Raw genomic sequence first — 21,209 nt, 5'->3', positions numbered from 1 at the left:
ACCCATGACTTATTCTTCCACAATTCAGGTCTTATTTTCTCACAGAGTTAACAAGAACCTCAAGGTGGTAATGTTGTTCAACAGGCTGACCTTCAGGAACCCAGTGAAGATATACAATTCCCATCATCCCCTTGAATCCTGATTTAGTCATTCGAGCTTTTTTCACTCTAGGTGAAGTTGGGCTCTTTCAAGGCATGGGCTGACTAACAGTTCCTGGGTCATAAGTTAATAACCAAGATTTGTCACATGTTGTCACTCTTTCCAAGAAATCAGGATCATTTCCAATGGTATTTAAAGTGTCAGTACAAACATTTTCATGAACTACTTTTTGTGTGATGAGAATTTTTAGCACTTGTTTCTCACACACTTTCCTCATATTAAATTGGCTATGTAAAATTTGCCTTACTCACTCTTTGTCAATTTCTACAGGTTTGGCAATCAATTTACTCATCAAAGGCCAGATCAAATCATACTACTTTTCCAATATTTGCACTAGTATTCAATGTTGCAGGATCACCTGGACATCATCAGCTTCAACGTCTTGGAAACGCCTGAACCATTCAGAAACTGATGTACATGATAAAGCATCTTTGGCACACTCTTCCTTCCATAAAAGACAGGATTCAGTAGCTGTTCTTCCTAGCTTCATGTGAAACTTCATGACAATTCATTGCTCTATTATTACATTTATTTTTACAGCAAAACAAAATAGCAGCTCTTACACAAACAAAGGCCATGGCAACACTGATCTGTATACAGACACCAGATATGCCACATTCAACTGAGTCGACTTCATGCTTCACATCTACTGGTCATCCCATTCATCTTTGGTGCATGTGCACTTACTCTGTGATAGCATCATTCCTGTTATTTTATAGCCACAACTTACATACAACCAGCACATCTTACTCCAGCCTCGTCACAGGATTATCTCATCATATAGCACAGGCTGAGCCATCTGTAAATGCGGTTATATCATATAACCACTCCACTGTAATTTCTGTACAGTATTTTATGTGGATATGACCACAAACCAGCTGTCACCAACAACAAATGAATGGTCACTGTTAAACTGTGACCAAGAGTGGAGTTCAACACCCAGTGTCAGAAATTCCTGCCGAGCACACTAGCTTTATTACAGTGATTGCTTCACATCTGTGACATTTGAATCCTTCCAACTACAACAGCCTCACAGAGTTACAAATATGAGGGTTATCCTTGCAATGCAACCCTAAATCCTTTAATCCCCCTTGAGCCACTGCTGCACATCCATCTCCACCTCTGCCCTCCCCATGACCCTACCTTCACTTATCCTAGATTCACACCTTCTCCTCCAGTCTTCCTCTGCATCTGTCCAATCTCCTCCTTCCAATTCAAGTACCACATCATAAGGTGCTGCCCACAATTCTCCTTACTCGGGGTTAGAATGAGCTAAGTGGCACCACATGTCTATCTCTTACACCTGTTGCTTCTCCATCCCAGCCATCAGGTGTGTGTGTGTGTGTGTGTGTGTGTGTGTGTGTGTGTGTGTGTGTGTGTGTGTAAAATCTATAGCTCTGAAGGAGGATTTATATAAGAAAGATAGCAATGATCTCAAGCTTGTTTATGTCCTTATCAATGACTCAGAACACTTTGTAAGTTAAACAACATAATAATATCTACATCATGACATAAGCAAGATTAAAATCGATTAGGCACACAAGTTGTGAACAATGAATTCAATAAGTCATGGATCACTGGCTGTTAAGAAGTAATTAAACAATTGTAATACCTGTCATTCTTTTAGCAACAATGTTGGGTCGTATGTACAAGTCCTTCAGTTTCGGATTGCCCTTATTCTGGGACAGAATAAGTGTATCCTGCTTTACAAGGTCTTCCTTCTCACGTTCTTCAGCCTCACGATTTTTGAACTTTTTCTGAACTTCTTTTATTAACCTAAAAGCAGTGCTGAGATTCGAAGATGGTGCTGACAGCTCTCCAGCTTCTTTGACATTGGTGCTACGGTATGTCCTGCAATACAAAAACAAAAAATGTATATTACTTTCAATGTAGTATTACTCCCAAATAGTTAATATTGGTTGGTGTACCAATAGTAGAACTAGTGAATTTTCTATATTTCTCAAGAAACAAGTGAAAATGAAAATTGATACAAATTCCCATTGGAATCTGCAGAAGATTGTTTCTGGACTGGGAAACTTGAGTACTTTTACTGATGTTGATCACAAATAAGTAATTACAAAAACTTACACTTCTTTCACAAATGTAGCATCAGGTTGTGGGTAAGTGCCACCCTCATTACGGCCCATAGTTGCACCAGGATGGAAAAAATTTATTCGCAGGTAAGTGTAGTCTCCTTCAACTGACTGTGAAATATTCTTGATTGTTGAGATATGAAAAGGTACAGGAATTCCAAATACAGGTAGTATGACAGTTTCGTATTTTCGATCTGAAAAAGTATGCAGTAAACAATAATTTCTCAAAAACCAAACCTTACTGAGTAATTGTTTTTATAAAAAATAAAATAATAATAATAATAATAATAATAATAACAATAATTTCAACCTATTATTGTTTATTTAAATGGCTATCAGTCCTTCCATCCTCAGGATGTTCATGTAAAATAATGATGTGAAATGAGGATGCAAGAACTGTCTGCTCCTAGGCCTTAATGTCATCCAAACTAAAATTTGCAGAACAGTACTTTAAATGAGACGATTAAAAGAAAACTCAAGGTAACTAGAAATGTCAGCACAATGAGAGGAACTAAAAAACAGAAACTAGTAGAGGGTGGCGGGATAAGGCCCGTGGGATAAATATGTGCGGCAGGTGGCACATCCCTCTGTCTTTGACCTAACACCGACACCAATGGAGGATATACTGTATTTACCTGACAATAAGACTATCACAAATATAAAATGATCCCCTTTTATGAAGAGGCTCCTTGGGAAATTTTCAATTTTGATGTATCAAATTAACAAACTGTATAACTGATATAAACAACGTAGCAAAAGATAGTTTGCTACTTACCATAAAGATGACTCGTTAGATTGCAGACCAGCACAATTAACAGACACTCACACATAAGCTATCAGCCATAGCCTTCATCAGAAAAAGAAAGAGAAACACATACCAGTCATTCACACAAGCAAGCACACCTCACGCATACTTGACTGTCAACTCCAGCAGCTTGCTTGTGTGAATGAATGGTGCGTAATTCTCTTTCTTTTTCTGACAAAGGCTGTGATAGAAAGCTTATGCATAAGTGTCTTAATTGTGCCTGTCTACAACTTAACGTGTCATCTTCACAGTAAGTAGCAATTTATCTTTTCCTACTTTGTTGATATTCCAACCTGGAGTTTCCACTGTTTTGTTACTGATATAAAGTATGTTAAGATCTGCACAAGAAGAATTAACACCATCCATTGTTATTAGTTGTTGTGTTTTCTTATACCGAGAAATGCTGACACACAAGTAGTTTTCCGTTAAAAGCCACAGAAGTCGCTGAGGCAATGTTGTTCTGTGTAACAACATAAGCCCTGCCCCCTTTATCAGTGTCAACCACCAGCTCTTACCTTCTTGGTATTTCACAATGCACGGGGTTGGAGAAGTACTCTTTATCTCCAACAGCTTCATTTGTATAATTTCTCAAGTAATCAAGGAGCCTTAATTGTGTTTCTCACCCACATACTGAACAACTTGCTGCTCCAATTTATCATACCTTTCTCAATTTGATGCCCTGAACATTTGCCATTTCGAACTGGCTATTTGTCATTCATCTGATGACACCAACAAACACTCACTCCTGTTATATCAAATTTTCTTCCTGCTACACAGTTATTTGTGGCCTCTGCACCAGAGTAACCATTAACTTAAAACAGTTTTATATTGTTTGCGTGAACCAATTATGAAGTCCAAACTCTTAGATCTACGTTTCTCAAGTCAAGGCTGTGACCTACACCCATTATCAATCACTACATTTACAATTCTTACTGCAATAAACTAACTAAATAACAACAATACGTTATCTTCTCGGGTTCTTAGTCCTGAACTGGCAAAAATCTGACCACTTCGGTCAATAGTGGACTTCACCTTAGGTTGCCAACATTGAGAATCAACAGTGCTATCTATCAGCAGTTACTCTAGCACCATTATTGAACCTAGCGTTTCATTTATTGTTCTGGACTTCGATTGTTGTGTGTGAACATATTTCCATTAGAAATAAATTGTCTCCTGTATAAATTTATTATGATAATTTGTCTCCAGTAGAAATGTATATTGTCTTTTCATTTATCCATTTGTAATGTCCATTCAGTTCTGATTACATTTACATTTAGAAGAACTGCAACTTAAACAAGGTAAATGTTCATAATAAGTAAAGCATGTGGGATGCATTCCCATTGTTGGCAGTACAACAAAATTTGTTGCCATCTTACCACTACCCACATCAACCTCAGCCATGCTGGTGCCACTGTACCCAATCCCATCATTCTGAAATAATCAAATTAAATTTGCAGATGACTCCAACTACCAAAGCTTCCTCTCCGAATGTAAAACAACACCAAAATTAAGCTAATACACAATGGAAAATTGTTGACCTCTGCAACCACAGCTCTATCTGTGGATACAAGACTACCATGTATTTTTTTGAACTACGATTTTTGGGGGAAAAAAACCATGTCATAGTCAGGTAAATCCAAATTAAGATGGGTAACTCTGTTCCTTTTGTCTAAAATGGGGTGAAAAACTTAAGACTCGTAGAAACTAGAGGAGCTGTTACCTTCAAGAGTACAATAATAATAATAATAATAATAATAATAATAATCTTGTGTACAGTAGTGTGTAAGTAGAACAAAGCTGAGGCCCCCCTTTTGGGCATACACTGTCACAAGAGATGGTCCCTTCATTTCTCCCCTAAATCTCAGTGCCCTCAGCACCTTCTTGTTATCTACCCCTCTTCAAGAGCAACAAAACCCATGGGGCAAGGGAGAGGGAGGGGGTTGCACTTGTTCCTCAGAATACATCGGGAGTTTGCAGTTCAAGCATCTGCAGTGTGGTCCCTGCATTGCCAGATGGATTCAACCAAGATGGTACACATGTCCCACCACAACAGATCTGATACCATGCAGGATTTCAGATGTGTACATAAAACCATTTGGACGAGAGGTGCATAGGATGCTCATGCACAGCAGAAAGGTTAAGTACCATGTAAGGCACACATTCTTAAATGGTCCACACTTCTGAAAAATTTAGAAAAGTGGAAATCAAATCCCAGCAAGGGACCACAAGTATCTGAGGACAGCCAATAACAAGTAAGGGCTGTCCCGATTATAGCCAAGCCACCTTTGTAAAATCTCACCTAGGAATAGCACTTCTTTCAGTTGTCTCTTATGAGAGGCAGGCACAACTGCAGGCTAAACCCCAACACCACATGAGCAAGGTATTTAAAAGGAAAAAAAGTAGTCAATACTTGCAACATGAAAATAGAACTAGTACCACAAAAACTGAGAAATATTTGTCAACTCCCTACTCACAAATGAACAATAAGCCACCAGGTGAGGAGGAACATCGCTAAGAGACAGAATGTTGGACAGTACTTTCACAAGATGGAATTTTAGTACTGCCAATACATACAATTAAAAACGTGGAAAAGAAACTGTTCCTACATTTCGAAACTATTAGTTCCACTCTCAGGTAGAAAAGAGGTACAGGTTGGGGAAGACTAAAAAGGAGGGACAGGCCATTCAGGTCCCAAGACAGGGACTTGCTCACAAGGAGGACAAGGGTAAACCTTATATTGTTGAGTATGCTGTGGAACAGATAGATGCAGAACTGCAATGGCTGTTGCCCTGCACTAAACCTTACTGACATAATCCAAGAATTGTTCAGTAGCAAATAATCTGACACACAGTTCCTCCACTGCACCTCAGGGCCAGCATTGCTCAGCAGCAAATAATCTGCCAGATTATTATGAAAGTAGAAGCAATAGAATGTACTTCATTCCCACAGCAGATGGTTCCCTCCCATCCTGCAGTCTGTATTGCATGCTCCTCCTTTTCTACGCTTCCCCAATGTATCCCTCTTTCCTGCCTGAAAAAAGAACTAATAGTTCTGAAAGCAACAAATAGGTTTTCTTTCTTTCTTTCTTCCCCACTTTTAATTGTGTCTATTGGCAGTATTAGAATTTCACCTCCTGAAGAGAAGTACTGCCCTACCAGTCTGTCTCTCTGCAAATTTATAAAATATTGATTTAATAGTAGCTGTTAATGGTGGTGGTGAATACGGAACAGCGCTGAAGACCACAGGTGATTTGTGCCAGAATGTATGTGAAAATACAGCATTGTGGAAAGTTTGGAGATTCTGACAGCAATTCTGATATTTTGCTACTCCTAGTTTCACTGTTGTCTAATACATGCATACCATCTTCACATTCATCTGCACTGTTTAATACTAAGGTCATACTGCAAAATGTTTTAGTAATAATACATGTAAATATTTGACACAATGAATAAGAAACATTTGTATATCTTCACATTCATCTGCACTGTTTAATACTAAGGTCATACTGCAAAATGTTTTGGTAATAATACATGTAAATATTTGATACAATGAATAAGAAACATTTGTATCACCATCATGTGTCATCAGTTAACTTCACTGAAAAGTATTACACCTTCCAGGGCAGTATACATATACTTTCATACTTTAGCACTCAACTTAATGGTCTACTGAACCCCGCCCCCCCCAACACACACAGGAGGGGGAGGGAGAGAGAGAGAGAATTATATCAGGTTTTTCTGCCTTCAAACATATGTATGCACCTAACCAAACCTCCACATCTGTCCTTTAAGATGGAAGGAAAAGTCTGTGCGGTCCAATTTCTCTCCCAGGGTGAAAGAATGTGGGCAGACAGTATATCTGCACACAAGGGTGACCCTGGTGAACTACAGAAAGTGTACTGGTTATGTAGTGCTATATACAGAGCTATTTCAGCACTATAAAATTTAATAATTCTATTAATACAGAGATAGCGAGAGATCGTGATACACAGTTTTTGCTAAATCAAGATAAAATGCCAGCTGAGTATTTTATTTTCTTTTTCAACAACAACTGAGTGAAACAATGATTCTCACCTCAGTAACAGATCTAGAGAAGACATGAAGGGAATATACAGTATCACCATGAAAATTACTCTTACCATTTATATAATTACAATTAAAAATTATAATGCATCCTTTTCTTAATAACTTTTCCAATAAGATAATTTGCATATTTCTGTTATTTCAGTGTAATGTCTTGTTGGCATAGGCTATTCAGAAGTGAAACACCAACACATCTAGAGAAAACTGAAGAAGAAAAAACCCAGAATTAACATGTACTGTTTTTAGGAAACCATAGAAAACTTATGAAATAATAATAGCCCAAGAAGATTGTGAACCAAACTCCTGCCAAATGCCAGTTCAGCAAACTCTGCTAGCAATTCATTTTGTAAACATGACAGTCTTTCTGAGATCTGCAATGAGAGACATTGCATTAGTATAAGAGAATCAAGACTCTCTAATATAAATAACACTGCACTTACAATTTGGGTATTAACATTCTGCTTACCAGAAAATCTGTATAATGTTACCCACCAGTCGAGCCCATCAGGCCTGTGATCTTTACACTGACATAAATTGACACTATTTTGACTGCTTACGACATGAACAACATTTGCAGTATAAATACTTTTAAAATAATTTTATTCATTTTAAGTATACATTTTAAAACCACAGTTTTTATACTTTAACTGGTGGCTTTTTAATGACAAACAGTTTACACTCATTCTACACCAATTGCTTTTGTAATACAGGGAGTATCCAAAAGAATCATCTGATTTGGCATGTCTACATTTCTGAAACTAATAAACATATACAATGAATTTTGTTTTTTGATGAACAGGCAACTCAAAAAGCTTTTTTCATACATTTTTGTAGGCGTTTAATATGCCCCCCTTGAGATGCACGACATATGTCAATGCAGTATTCAAACTGTTCCCACACTGCAGTGAGCATGTCTTGAGTTACAGCTTCCTCAGCTGCTGTTATGCAATGTCTCAAATCCTTCATTGTTGTTGGCAATGGAGGCAAATAAACTGAGTCTTTTATAAACCCCCACAAGAAACAATCATACATAGTTAGGTCTGGTGACCTTAGAGACCAGTAACGTAAGGCTGCAACCGATCCATTCTTCAGTAATCCTTAGATTTAAAAATTCCCACACTTCCAGATGCCAGTGTGGCAGTGCCCCATCCTATTGGTAAATTAAGTTGTTCGGATCAGTCTCCAATTGTGGGAAAAGAAAGTTCTCAAGCATATTGAGATATGCACTTCCTGTAACATTGTTCGCGGCAAAGAAAAATGGACCATGTATCCTTCATCTTGCCAAGAACAAAATTACACAACTCCACACGTTGGTTTTCATCACCTTCATGAATAGCTTGCCATAGCTGAATTTTGTATGGTTGACACAACACACGTCAGATGGACATTGGGGGCATGTTGAGCTGTTGAACTGCATGGTGAACAGATTTCTGCAAACTCCTTGTGAAACCATGGCAGATGCGTTCAATGCCTGTGTCAGACAATCGGGGATGGCCCAGCAATTTGCCTTTAGACTGGCAACCTGTTTCTTAGAATTGTTCATGCCATCGTCTAATGCTCTATGCTGCAGGAGGATCCACACCATACCTAGTACAAAAGTCACGCTGAACAGTTATTATTTACCCGCACTAAAAAACGTAGAACACAAAATGCTTTCTGTTGTCCAGACACCATTTTTCCTGAAAGTGAAAAGGGTGTACACTGCTGCTACCTAGCAGGAACCATGTGAAACTCTAGTGTTTGCTCTTTCCAACAGTACATTGTTCACACATGTATCTCAAATAATAAAATAGTCATGGTTTTTTTTTTTAAATCAGATGATTCTTTTTGATATGCCCTGTGTGATACTTATTGCAATTTATGCGGAGTCCACAGACAAAAGCAGAGTGTTCCAAGCACAAAGGATTGGTGCACTTATAATATGTAATTTGACTTTTTCTATTTTTATTGAACTCTGAACAATATGCACATTTCCTTTTCCTAGCTGGAGATTTTGCTGCCCTTCTTGGATCCAGTGCTACTAATAAATTCATAACTTCTTTACCTCTGCTAGTTGGTTTCCCAAATTGAGGATTAAAGCCCAACATCTCATTCCTGTATTGGTACTATCAAAATTACATAGTCATTCATTCATTACGCTAACACTAATTATGTTGGAGGAAACCTGGTTTTGTCTCCACACTGCAGCACTGCACCTTCTGGTCCATGGTGCCAATGTCACCTTCTGTGGCATTCTAAATCATGATAATTCCAGGCTTCTTTACTTCTGATGGTAATACTGTTGGCTGGTCATAAATACAGCTACGATAGCAACAACTTCGTTCTTCTTAGGACATAAGAGAGTATCATCACATCTTGTTAAAATCAAATAATGTACACCTTAATTCACCTCTTTAAGGTGTAATAAAATCAGTATGCAGTTCACCTTCATTTTTTCAGATGGTACTAACAAGTGTCAGGTCTTTTGACAACGAATGACAAAAATCAGAAATGTAAAAAAATTATCACAGTTCACATTATATCCAAACTTTTCATTCAAGTTTAGTCACCAGGATTTTCACAAAATTCTCTGAAAGTCGCACAGCTCTTGTTTCTTTCTCCTTCACCAAATAAACTTCCATCTTTCAGCAGTAGCTTATTGCACTGAAACAAATTTCCCAAATAGCCTGGACTGAAATGGGCAGTTACCTCTAAACACGACTATGTTCATTTCAAACATACACCTTCTCAATGAGGGGCACACACAATAACAACAAAATACAAGACTCTTCATTAAGACAGTTCCTAATTGAATACATTGTAGCTTCCTGGCTTTCTCTCAATACACCCTTTTCACTCCGTCTACAAGAAAATCCAGCCTGCGAGGCTATAGCCCATATTTTATTCCCATTACGAGGAGGAAACAAGTCACACTCAACAGTATTTGCACTAAACTGTTGTTCTCCTTCTTTGTAAAGGGATTATTCATGACCATCACCAGTTTTCAGCCATGTCTACCTCATTATCACCACCACTGGAAAATTCAAATTCACTAGGTGGATTTTCAGTACCAGAAGACTGCTCCAACAATTCCCGCCACCTCCGTATCTGATAGTCCTCTCCTCCATAAAATTTTTAGTTTGTAGAACTCAGCAAAATAACATACCAGAATCAACAAGTGTTTATCATAAAGCGAACTTTTAAACACTGACAGAACAAGAAAGCGAGCCAAAAATAGCAAATGATGTAACAGGCATCTGGTTGCCTAGAAACTGCTTTAACAACACAGGTTTGTGAGTCCCCTACGGGTGGGAGCATGAACCAACACTTTAACACAAAGCTACAGATAAATTTTTTATAATTTTTTCCAAAATTTTGATTAAGAAGACAAATTAGGAAAAGCCCTAACGTTTCATTAAAATTAAATGTATAGTTACTGATACAGAAGATAATAAAAATCACAGATGGGCCTCTGAGGCCTGATGGTAGTTAGAAGGTTTAATGTGTAAATAATCTGTGACAAATATTCAAGTTGCTCACTTTGATAACATTTAAGCTTGAATGTATTGAAAACAGCATTTAGCACGATGTCATCCTGAATGTTGCTGTAAAAGTATCTCAATTCAAAAACAGCTCTCACAATGTTAGTGTTAACTTTCTGAGTTTTGCTGATTCAGACCTGGAACTGTGGTTCTTTCCCCTCCACTAGTTTTCAGCAAAAACCCGCATTGTTATATTTTGCCCCCTTAACTCTTTATTATTAAGCATTTGTCTCATTGGTCCATTGTATGCAGCCTTCATGCCTTAATCAACAAACCTGATCTTCAGCAGTCACCAGTGGATCATGTCATGCCAATTTTCTGTCCACGACAAACTTCCAGTTCGAGACTGTCTACTTCCTCCACTGACTTTTTTTATTTTAGACAACACACACACACCCAAATTCACACTATTTCAATCCACATACACACAATCGTGATGTGTCTAATTCAGAAGAAGGCCTTTCTGTTGTGCCTGTCTGTGACTCGACATCTCCACTATCTGCTGTGTAGCAATCTATCCTTTTCATGATATTGTCTTTAGCTGTTCTACATTTCCAAAGAATTTCATTTCTAAGTGACCTACATTGTTGCTGTTTTACTTTCAACATTTTACATTCTCATATTTTTCTTATTAATTTCACTACTTCATCTGCTGTCCATGGCTACCTCTTTTCTGCCATTTCATTTCAAGTACCTTTTCCAGCTTCATTTACAGCACCTCTTAAAGGTGCTCCAATTATTTTCCACATCAACAACTCATTGAAGTGGCATTATTTTTTTTGCCCCATGTTCAACCAAGGCATTCCAAGACTGTCTATGTATACTTCCCCCTTAAGAGGTTCTCGAAATGTGTATTCACAATAACTAACTCATGTAATGCATATAATTCTATTGACATTTCTCCCCTTTCTTTTCACTGAAGAACTAACTAACTTCCCTATCCTCAACAATTGCAGTCCCATCTTCCATTATAATAGAATTCTCATTTCCTGTGGTAGATTTTAAAAGTTCATTAATATTATCAAACAGCTGTTCAATTTCTTTGACAAATGCTTCTTTGATTGACTTGTATTACAATATCTATCAGACTTCTATTCAGTATAACCATCAACATTCATTTTGTTTGCTACAGATAACCCTTTGCTATACTGACCTATTTCTTGTAGTAAACATATCGGAATAAAACTCACTAATAACTCCATTTTACTTATCATAAAATCTGCAGTTTTTTCTTTTATGTAATGATAAAATATACAGTTTTTTCTTTTATGTAATGTATCTCTAAACAAACTACAAGGGTGTCCGAGGCAATAATTCAAAAATGGTCCAGGTGTGAGTAGGACCTGTGAGCTGTGGGTTCCGAACAAACTTAATTATCTACATGAAACAGGGGTGGCCAGGAATTCAGATCGCAATCCATGTCCTGGCCTGCACACCACAGTGTTCACGCAGACTGTACATTTTCCACATCGCCATGTCACAATGTCAGAGGTAAGGGTGATAAACTGCTAATGCAAAGTATTTAAATGGCAATGCAGTCATACTGCATACGACTTAATTTCACATTTCATATGTCTCAACAACATAGATAACAAACGAAACAAATTTCCAGAATTACTTAATTACTTTTCATGCTGAAAACGTAATTTTTACCTGGTACAAAGTATCTGCATACAGACATATGCAGGTGATTTTGGCCTCTGGCTACCACGTAATTGTGACTTATTTGGTTTCATAACCGGAAAAAAGCCTTTTACACATATATGCTGATCAAAATGTTTTATCGCAATTGCGAATTCATTCTGGAGATGTATAAACGCCCCTGAAGAAAACAATGTAGACATCCTGGACAGTTTTAACTCAGAAGGTTTTGTCTTTAAAACTGAAATTACACTGCAGATCCATCAGTTACATCTGCAGACATGCAGGGGAGATTTCAATTGAAATGACAAACAGCCCCGAAAACATGTATAAGGTCGCAGTGTCCTCAAAAATGTTCCAAAAACTATCCTTGTAATTCTTTCAAGACCACACAGAATACTACAAAACCCATGTTTTCTTTATTGCCTGTAAGAAATAAAATGTCGTGTGACTAGGGCCTCCCATCAGGTAGACCGTTCGCCTGGTGCAAGTCTTTCGATTTGACGCCACTTCGCCGAGTTGCACGTCGGTGGAGATGAAATAATGATGATTAGGACAACACAACACCCAGTCCCTGAGTGGAGAAAATCTCTGGACCAGCCGGAAATCGAACCCGGGCTCTTAGGATTGACATTCGCGCTGGCCACTCAGCTACCGGGGACGGACTTTAATGCCTGTGAGCTTAAGGGAATGGACGTTTCTGACCAGAGTTTGTCCCTTCTCTAAGGCCTTTAAACATCAGAAATAATTTTTTTCTCACAATGCAGTGTCTTAATGTGGACAGGGTGCAATCAAGTTCAGCTAAAATGTGAGGCCTGCAGTCCATTCCGGATGTTTTAATTTTCCTTCCCACAGTACTGTTTTCCCCTCATAACTCAACAATAGTGGGCTTTAAATCGAGAAATCTTTCCAAGCGTGCCACACGACTTAACCAACATACATTGCAGTGATATATGAAGTCTCCATGCTCTCCATTCTATTCCAACAAGAACTGTTGCAACGCATGCAACTTCAGAAATTCAATTCATTTTCTTTAGGTGCTCCATGTCTGCAAAATTAGCACAAAGTACTTCTTGACATACAGAACATCAAACCAATTCTGTCAATTGTAATTTTTTTGCTCTTTCACTGTCAAATGTCTTAACTCCTTCTATATGGTGTTATAGGTTCATAGCAAAATTGCAGTACAAGTCAATCATGCAATTGCGTGATAAGATTGAGAATCCTCGTCCCTGTCTTCAGTCATCCACATTCATTTTTAAAGGTTGTTGACAATAGATCACTAGACTGCCTCTCTTTATACGATTTCCTACTGCGTCTGTGAACGTCCATCAAACAACAAACAAACAGCAAAGGGCACAAATGCTGACACCATGTTTGTGCCAAATTGAAAACAGCTGTGTTGACTGAGAAAAACCACACTGCAATACTAAATAAAATATTGCTCTATACTGGGTACTTCCGAGTAGAACCAAGCAAACCTGAGACAGGCCAAGGTTTGGCTCGCCCACAGTCTGGACATGTGGTTCAAGTGTGGTTTGGTACGCCACGACCAGCATTGACAGTGTGTTCATCCATTTCAGGATTTCGAAGATTTTTGTCTGTTATCAATACTGATACTGTCAAGATATTGGTCCCATGGACTGCAAGATTTTCGAGGGTGTTTTAATTTCAAGCTCTAAGTCTGATAACAAATGACAAAAGAAAAATTATTTTGTCTGATATAATTACAAATTAATAATTTTCTATTTTTTTCCCGTTGCTTGCACTGTGAAAATTTTTTCCTTGCCAAATTACATGACTCTACATCAAGGGGAAGTACCCTGTAGGTTTTTATGAGTGAGTTTGCAAGTCTCAAAGTATGGGACACAAATGACCATATCTTTTGACTGCATTGACTTAGAAGCTAATGTTTATTATATTGCCGAGCAAGGGACCACAACCTTAGAGAGCAACATAAATTTTAACTTTATATATCTACTCATTCCTGAGAAAAGGAGCTTGTGACGGGACAATAGACTGTAAGTGTCGTCACGGATTTTTTATCATTTCAACATATTAATTTAGTGGCTGGAGAGATGTTAAAACCTTGAAGATTTGTTTTTACTTTACAAATGTTCAAAACTATTTTCGCTACATGTCAATATGATTTAGAAAAGGGAGCAAATGGTTGCACTTTAAAGTACGAGCAAGTTGCGACAAGGACTCTCCATGCGCCAGCAGCAGAAGCCAACAGCTAACTGTACCATAGATCCCATCTCATCTAGTTGCAATGGCAGCTGAAGAATAAGTATTTAATTGTTAAAAGCAATGGAGTCTTAATATGAGTGTAAAAAAGTTGTTCCCCTATGATTACTATGGGTTAGATAGTCAATATCAGATGGCGAAGAGGAAAGTCCCATTTAGATATTGTGTATAACAGTTGCTGGGTAAGACAGATGATTGGTGATGTAGGTGAGTTCTAGAACAGTTAATTTGTTTGGAACATTGTTGATGAACTGGTTTTATTTAAGATATAGAATTAGATGCTGTGGGGAATTTTTATCACTTTGTTGGTGTGATTGGTTATTGAATACGAGTTTTGCTGTGTGTGCCTATAATAGATTTTGTTCTGTAAGAGACGATCAGGATAGGTTGAGGGCAGTAAATTTTAGATTTTCTGGTCAAAAGTTTTTGAAAAATTTAGTTAAAATATTTTATGTGGTAGATGTGATAGTTGTTGCTGTGACCGGCGTAATATTCATCGTTAGTGGTCATAGAAGTAATAAGTGATGGGCTGACATGCTGAGCAAATGTTCATGCACAAACTGTAGAAGCTGGTTATGTAGAACTGTCCTAGTCAGTCACACAACTGGACTATTAGTTGCAATTCATCGTTATTTTGGTGTGCACAAGACAATGAAAATTGTTGTGGCTGTATTTGGAGGTTTTTGAGGCCCTAAAGTAATTGAATGTTTGTGAAGATTTTGTGGATAGTGTGTTTTGAGATTTTAATATGCACTACTCGGTTTCTGGTATAACATATATGGGGTATGTTTTTTTTAGCAAGGGTCTCAATCAGTGATTGGTAATAGCCAGGAGACAGAATTTAAACAGCATATGTGTTGGGGTAATACAGCTACTGTTGCCTGCAAATGTGCGACTGCAAATAGTGTGGACAGTTTAGCATCCTAGTGGAACCAACAAACACAAAAGCTGACAACATACCATTGTTTATTAAAGTGAAGAATGACATTTCAAATAGAGACTGTTAGTGAGAACATATGAGCCAACACCTGAAGAATTTTGGCTAATAATGTAATTTAATTCAGGATACAAGTGGGGTGGTGACTTGTAGATTTTTTGTTTTTAATTTTTTTGTCTCTGCTATTTCTGTTTCACTAAAACTTCAAACTCATATTGAATTTATTGAACTAAAGTAAATAAGGAAAGAAGTAAAAATAAAATTTGTGTTATGAACATTCATTTAGTGGAAAGGATAGAATCCCCACTTAAGTTATTTATGCAAGTAGTTTTGAAAGGAAAATATATCATTTTATTTACAAGACATTCAAAAGCGACAGTCTCAAAGATAATTCATTTTTAGTAGTGTCAAAGATAACAAATTAAAGTTATTCATCAATTACAGATAAATTTACTTCAATACTGAAAATATTTTTAATAATAATTTCAATAAGCAACATTAAAAATAATAATACTAAGTCCCCTACATAAAAGGTTATTTGAAAAGTTTAAAGAAATAAAGATAATAAGTGTAAAAATATAAAAGACACTAGAGATCATAGGAGTAAATATTATCTCAGAGGTAGCTGATGCTCTATCCATAGTAGAATTTAAACACTGACTGCATCAATTGGAATTCACATAATAAGACACGAGTTTTGAAATTGATGTTTGAGAATTATATTTCAACACTTGTAACAGCAAGTAATATTAGTAGCAACAACAATTAATATTTATAAATGTATTAATGTGTGCCAAGTTTAATAACATAATTTAACGCGCAAATTTTTAGAGTATCTCACCAATCAACAGCATTTATTTGTGATAAAAGATCAACAGTAGCCAAACTTATCTTGCACAGAGAAATTAATGATAGTGTCATAGTGTGCACGATATTGTGTGAAAATTATACCAATACAATTTGCTGAATGACGATTATCACAGCAATGCCCTGTATAACAGAATTAAGAGTCCATGATTAAGACTCTTTTAACAAGCGGCAGGGGTATAAAGTTTGTTTAATTCATATTTATTATCAGAGAATGTATTTGTTCAGATGCGTAGTACCTATTTACATTTCAAACAAGCAACAACTTTACCGACAAGAACAGTTAATTCCATTCACAGTAGTTTGACATTTTACGCACGTACTGGTGGTATATGCCTGTGTTGTTCTGTATTGCTAGAGCAAATGTGTTAGTTTCATGCAGCCACAAGGACATAAAAGCAATAAAAATCCTGGATTAAAATTTAACTTCCTATTTGTACTGGGACAGGATGTTGCTAAACTTAAAGGCAGGGCTGGAGTCTTATTGACAGGTTAGCATAGCATATCGTCACAACACAGTACAATCTTTTAATGGACAGATGGATGAACGGACAGAAAGACAGACAGACAGACAAATGATCAAAAAAATTTTTTTCGTCTGATATAATCAAAAATAAATAATTTTCAGATTTTTTCCTTTGGTTGTACTGTGAAACCTGGCTTCTTACCAAATGTCATTATACCAGGTCAACAGGACGTATACTGTAAGTTTTGATGAGCGCGTTTGCGAGCATCAAAATGTGTGAACGTATGGCTGTATCTTTTGGTTCCACCGACTAAAGCTTCACTTTTTACATCACCAAGGGACCATAAACCTTAATATGTTACATAAATTTCAACAGGATAAGTCTACCAGTTCCTGAGAAGAGTTTTGAGTGGGCGGGCAGGTTTTGAGTGGGCGGGCAGGAGACCTACGGACAATGAAGTGATCCTATAAGGGTTCTGTGTTTTTTTTTAACTGACTGAGGTATGGAACCCCAAAAATCAGAACTGCATTTAATTCAGCACTAAATATACCTTGATGATTAACAGGTTATCTCTATCGTTTATGTATGTTGAATACCTACCAACAAAAATCTTCAGTTCCTTCACTTCAGGCTCTGTACGGGGCAACTGACTATGGCTTTTATAAGATACTGTTGACTTTCGTACTTTCTCCTGTTCCTTGCCACCCGACTGTTGAGCAAGACGAGCTCTAGCCGCTTCATTCAACTGTAATGCAAGTTCTTTCTGATGCTCTCTACGTTTTTCTTCTGAACTTTGCTCAGACTGTAACAATAAATAGATAAAATTTTCAGAAAGGAAATAATAATACTGTCAAAAATAACTTTAATGTAGTGCCTTATACAATTTTCCACAAATTTATTCTCAAATTCTTATACTTAGAGTGGTACTTTGTTAACAAGAATTAAATAAGAAATACCATTATAGGCATAATTTACATGTAATTAAAATAAATATTAGTTTATTTCCCTTGTGTTTGTGTAGATATACTCTGAGTATACTGTCACTTTCATTGGTTTCCACAGCATCTAAAATGAGCAAAGAAAGGAGGAAGAATAGAGATTTCTCAAAGTCCAAAATATTTTGGACACATGGAGCAATCCCATTAAAAACATCACTTTCAATATAGAATTTTTAGTTTTTTGTTACTGTTTAGTATCTTAATGGTACTGTTATAATCACAGATAAAATATGAGCTATGTTAGGACCAAAGACAAGGACTTTATCATCGTTTTATTAACTCAATGCCTCCTTCATTTAGATAATAAAATTTAAGTCTGAATTGCCTGACTGGAGTAAATGCAAATGTGGTGATAGTGTTTTGTGACCAAGCTACCTATACAGTATTATGATGAATTAGTATTCATGCCAGGACAATTTTTAAGGATTCAATGAGCCGTATTGAAAATATGACTGACACTAACATGTTGCATTCTGCTCCACTGTAGTTTCTTTCTTTTTAAAATACTGACACCAATTAGGATCAAACAACTGGTATCACTGATTAGCTTGTATGTTGACGTAAATATTTTAGAAACTAAATTAGAGACAAAACAAAAATATGGTAGCAAAATACACTATATAGGCCTAGACTTGGCAAATATATAGGTTATCAGCACCAAACACAATCACCAATCAGCAAATATGTTGTAATCATCTTTAAATTTTTCTGTTGTCATTTTTACACTTCATCTGGATAGTTTGACTATGCTATAATTTCCAAAATCTTAGACTTTTTTTTTTTTTAAATAAGATTTGCATTTCAGATTTGTAAGTAATCTCTTACTTATTTAAATAACGAAAACTTGTGTCACTTTAAATGAAAAACAGAAAAAAGCTGTTGAAAACACCATAAAAGTAAAACTGGTATGGTATCACTATTCTGCAATATTATTCATACCACTAAATTTCACTGTGCTGCATTATGTATTGTTTGTACAAGAGATAACAACTTAAGGCATATACAGTGGGTTTCAAAATTTATTGAAGGAAGATATAGATCTGGTTTGTATATGGCTTCTATTGGTTATCCTGCACACATCACATCAGCAGTCAATTTCTTCCCAAACTTGCTGTAGCATTGCAGGTGTAACTTTCTCCGTGGTGGCATAAATTCTTGCTCCGAGTTCAAGTAGAGAAGCTGGCACAGGAGATACAAACACGATATACTTGATGAATTCCCATTTTAAAAAAAAAATTGAGTGGAGTCATGTCTGGGGAATGTGGGGGCCATACAATTGGCACACAATACCAAATCCATTGACCTGGAATGCAGTCAGTGAGAAAATCCCAAATGTCAGCCAGGTAGTGGGGTGGAGCACCATCTTGGGTGAAGTAAACATTTCATTCTTGGTCACCCTCATCGACCTGTGGTATCAAAAATTGTTGTAACATATCCCAGTACACTATCCCATTGATAGTTCTCTCATGGGGAAAAAACAGGAGCCGTACACTGTGTCCTCGCTCAATGCACATAAAACATTCAGTTTTGAGGCTATCATGAACAACTTGTAATGTTTGATGTGGATTTTCACTGCCCCAAATCCTACAGTTGTGTGTGTTAACCTTGCCAAATAGACGTATGTGGGATTTGCTGTTTCATAGGGCTGTTGACAAAATGTTGTCTCACTCCCTCAAAAATGTCGTCAGATGTGCTTGAACAACCTGATGATTTCCCAGGTCTTAGATGTCTTACCGAGCATTCCATTTCTATAAAACATTTATGCGACTCAAATGGTAGGCTTACTAGGAAGATCTTTAGCGTATTTAGTACAGAAATTACACTGAACTGTTGTCCCCGACTTCGATTTTTCAAACCTAAACACACAGCTAGCAGGATTGGGTCCAGTGAAGGCAGCCATCTTTAATGCAACTGTTGCTAGCACTCCTTATGGGGCGATTCGGCACTAGCAAACTACGCGAGACAAAACTTGAGGTATTTCCCTACAAATTGACACTAAAATCATCTCTTTAGGTACCACGAATTAATTTATACGAATTTTCAAAGTTTTAAAGTCCTTTCTGAAACACCCTGCATAACATAAGCGAAAGACATAAATATGCAACTTACTCTAAGTTTTGAATCAAGTACAGCTGTGCGTCTAGCACGGTCCAGTATTTCAGGTTTCTTATCTTCTTCTTTCTCTTCTTCCTCTTCCTCTTCTTCTTCATCTTTGACAAATATACCTACATTTTTAATTTTTTTCTTTGATGCTGTCAAAACTGTTGCTGGCTGGCCCTAGATGCACAACAAGAATATTGCATATAAATCTGTTCAACTAGATAGCAAAAACTAATTTGAAACAATCTGAACATATAAACAAACTAATGTTTCTGCCAAGAAAGAATCACGAGCATAAGGCATGTTGTGTTTCTATTATTGTAATTATTAGTTATTTGTATGTTGATACAATATTTTATTGTGTGTTCGTTTGAGAAACGAAAATTGTAACTAATTATTCGAGTAATAATAAATTAACAAAAAGCAGCAAATAGTGTAATCTAAACGACAATTCAAGAGTATGTCATGATATTTTTCTAAAGTAATTACCATCTCTGGTTTTCATATACTCTAAAGATTTCAGCAAATGACAGTTACAATGAAGCCAATGAGAAAGTCAATGCTCCAAAATTTCAAGCATTTACGTGAAATACTCACATCATTTATAAGAACTGTGTCTCCAATGAAGAGTGCATATACTTTCCCTTCCTTGTCTTGAGCATCTTTATTCTCTAATCCAGAAAGACCAACATTTACATTAAAAATCATTCCTTTCTTTAATACTGTTGTTGTTTTTGGGCCAATCAAAAGTGAACTCTCCCGAAACTCTATGCCTGTGGCAAACCTGAAACAAACATTCAATAGGAAAAATAAACTCAACAATTAAAAACATCCGAAGACTATTTTAATAGTTTTAAAATGTCACAATAAGAAGTGTCTTCAAAAATGGAACAACAAAAAACAAATAAAAACACAGTGAAACTATATGACAACTGGTAACACAACATTTTAGAGGTGGAGACAGGATAAGGATGGGGGGGAGGGGGCGGGGGGGGGGGGGGGGGGGGGGGAGCGAGCGCAGGTACTGCGATCGTAGGCGCCGCGAGCACCGGGGGACGGTGGTGGAAGTGCAGGGGGTGGAATCGCAGAGGAGGCGGAAGTGCAGGGGGGAGGGAGGGCGGAAGAGGGTGGCCAGTATATTCTCATCATAAAGTTCTAACTAAATTACACTTATTCACCAAGCGACTGCAAAACACACACGTAAAAGAGGATTATAATTATGCAAGCTTTCGGAGCCAGTGGCTCCTTCTTCTGCCAGAAGGGTTGAAAGGGAAGGAAGAGGGGTGAAGGAA

At 37.0% G+C, this 21,209-nt stretch overlaps 1 protein-coding gene across 2 annotated transcripts in view; it reads right to left on the bottom strand.

Annotated features, from left to right (window-relative positions):
* The window catches only part of LOC126172228 (FACT complex subunit spt16), a 155,027-nt gene that overhangs the window by 79,237 nt on the left and 54,581 nt on the right, over nucleotides 1-21,209 (bottom strand). For both annotated transcript variants that reach the window (XM_049920862.1, XM_049920863.1), the window contains exons 8-12: nucleotides 20,515-20,701; nucleotides 19,927-20,094; nucleotides 17,420-17,621; nucleotides 2,248-2,446; nucleotides 1,772-2,010 (exon numbers count right to left, since the gene is read on the bottom strand). In XM_049920862.1, coding sequence (XP_049776819.1) covers nucleotides 1,772-2,010; nucleotides 2,248-2,446; nucleotides 17,420-17,621; nucleotides 19,927-20,094; nucleotides 20,515-20,701 — 995 coding nt within the window. The remainder of the gene's footprint in view (nucleotides 1-1,771; nucleotides 2,011-2,247; nucleotides 2,447-17,419; nucleotides 17,622-19,926; nucleotides 20,095-20,514; nucleotides 20,702-21,209) is intronic.

This window comes from Schistocerca cancellata, chromosome 1 (assembly GCF_023864275.1).
Source record: "Schistocerca cancellata isolate TAMUIC-IGC-003103 chromosome 1, iqSchCanc2.1, whole genome shotgun sequence".
NCBI lineage: Eukaryota > Metazoa > Arthropoda > Insecta > Orthoptera > Acrididae > Schistocerca > Schistocerca cancellata.
Note: the sequence above shows the minus strand (reverse complement) of the source record. Positions and strands in the feature narration are given on the sequence as shown.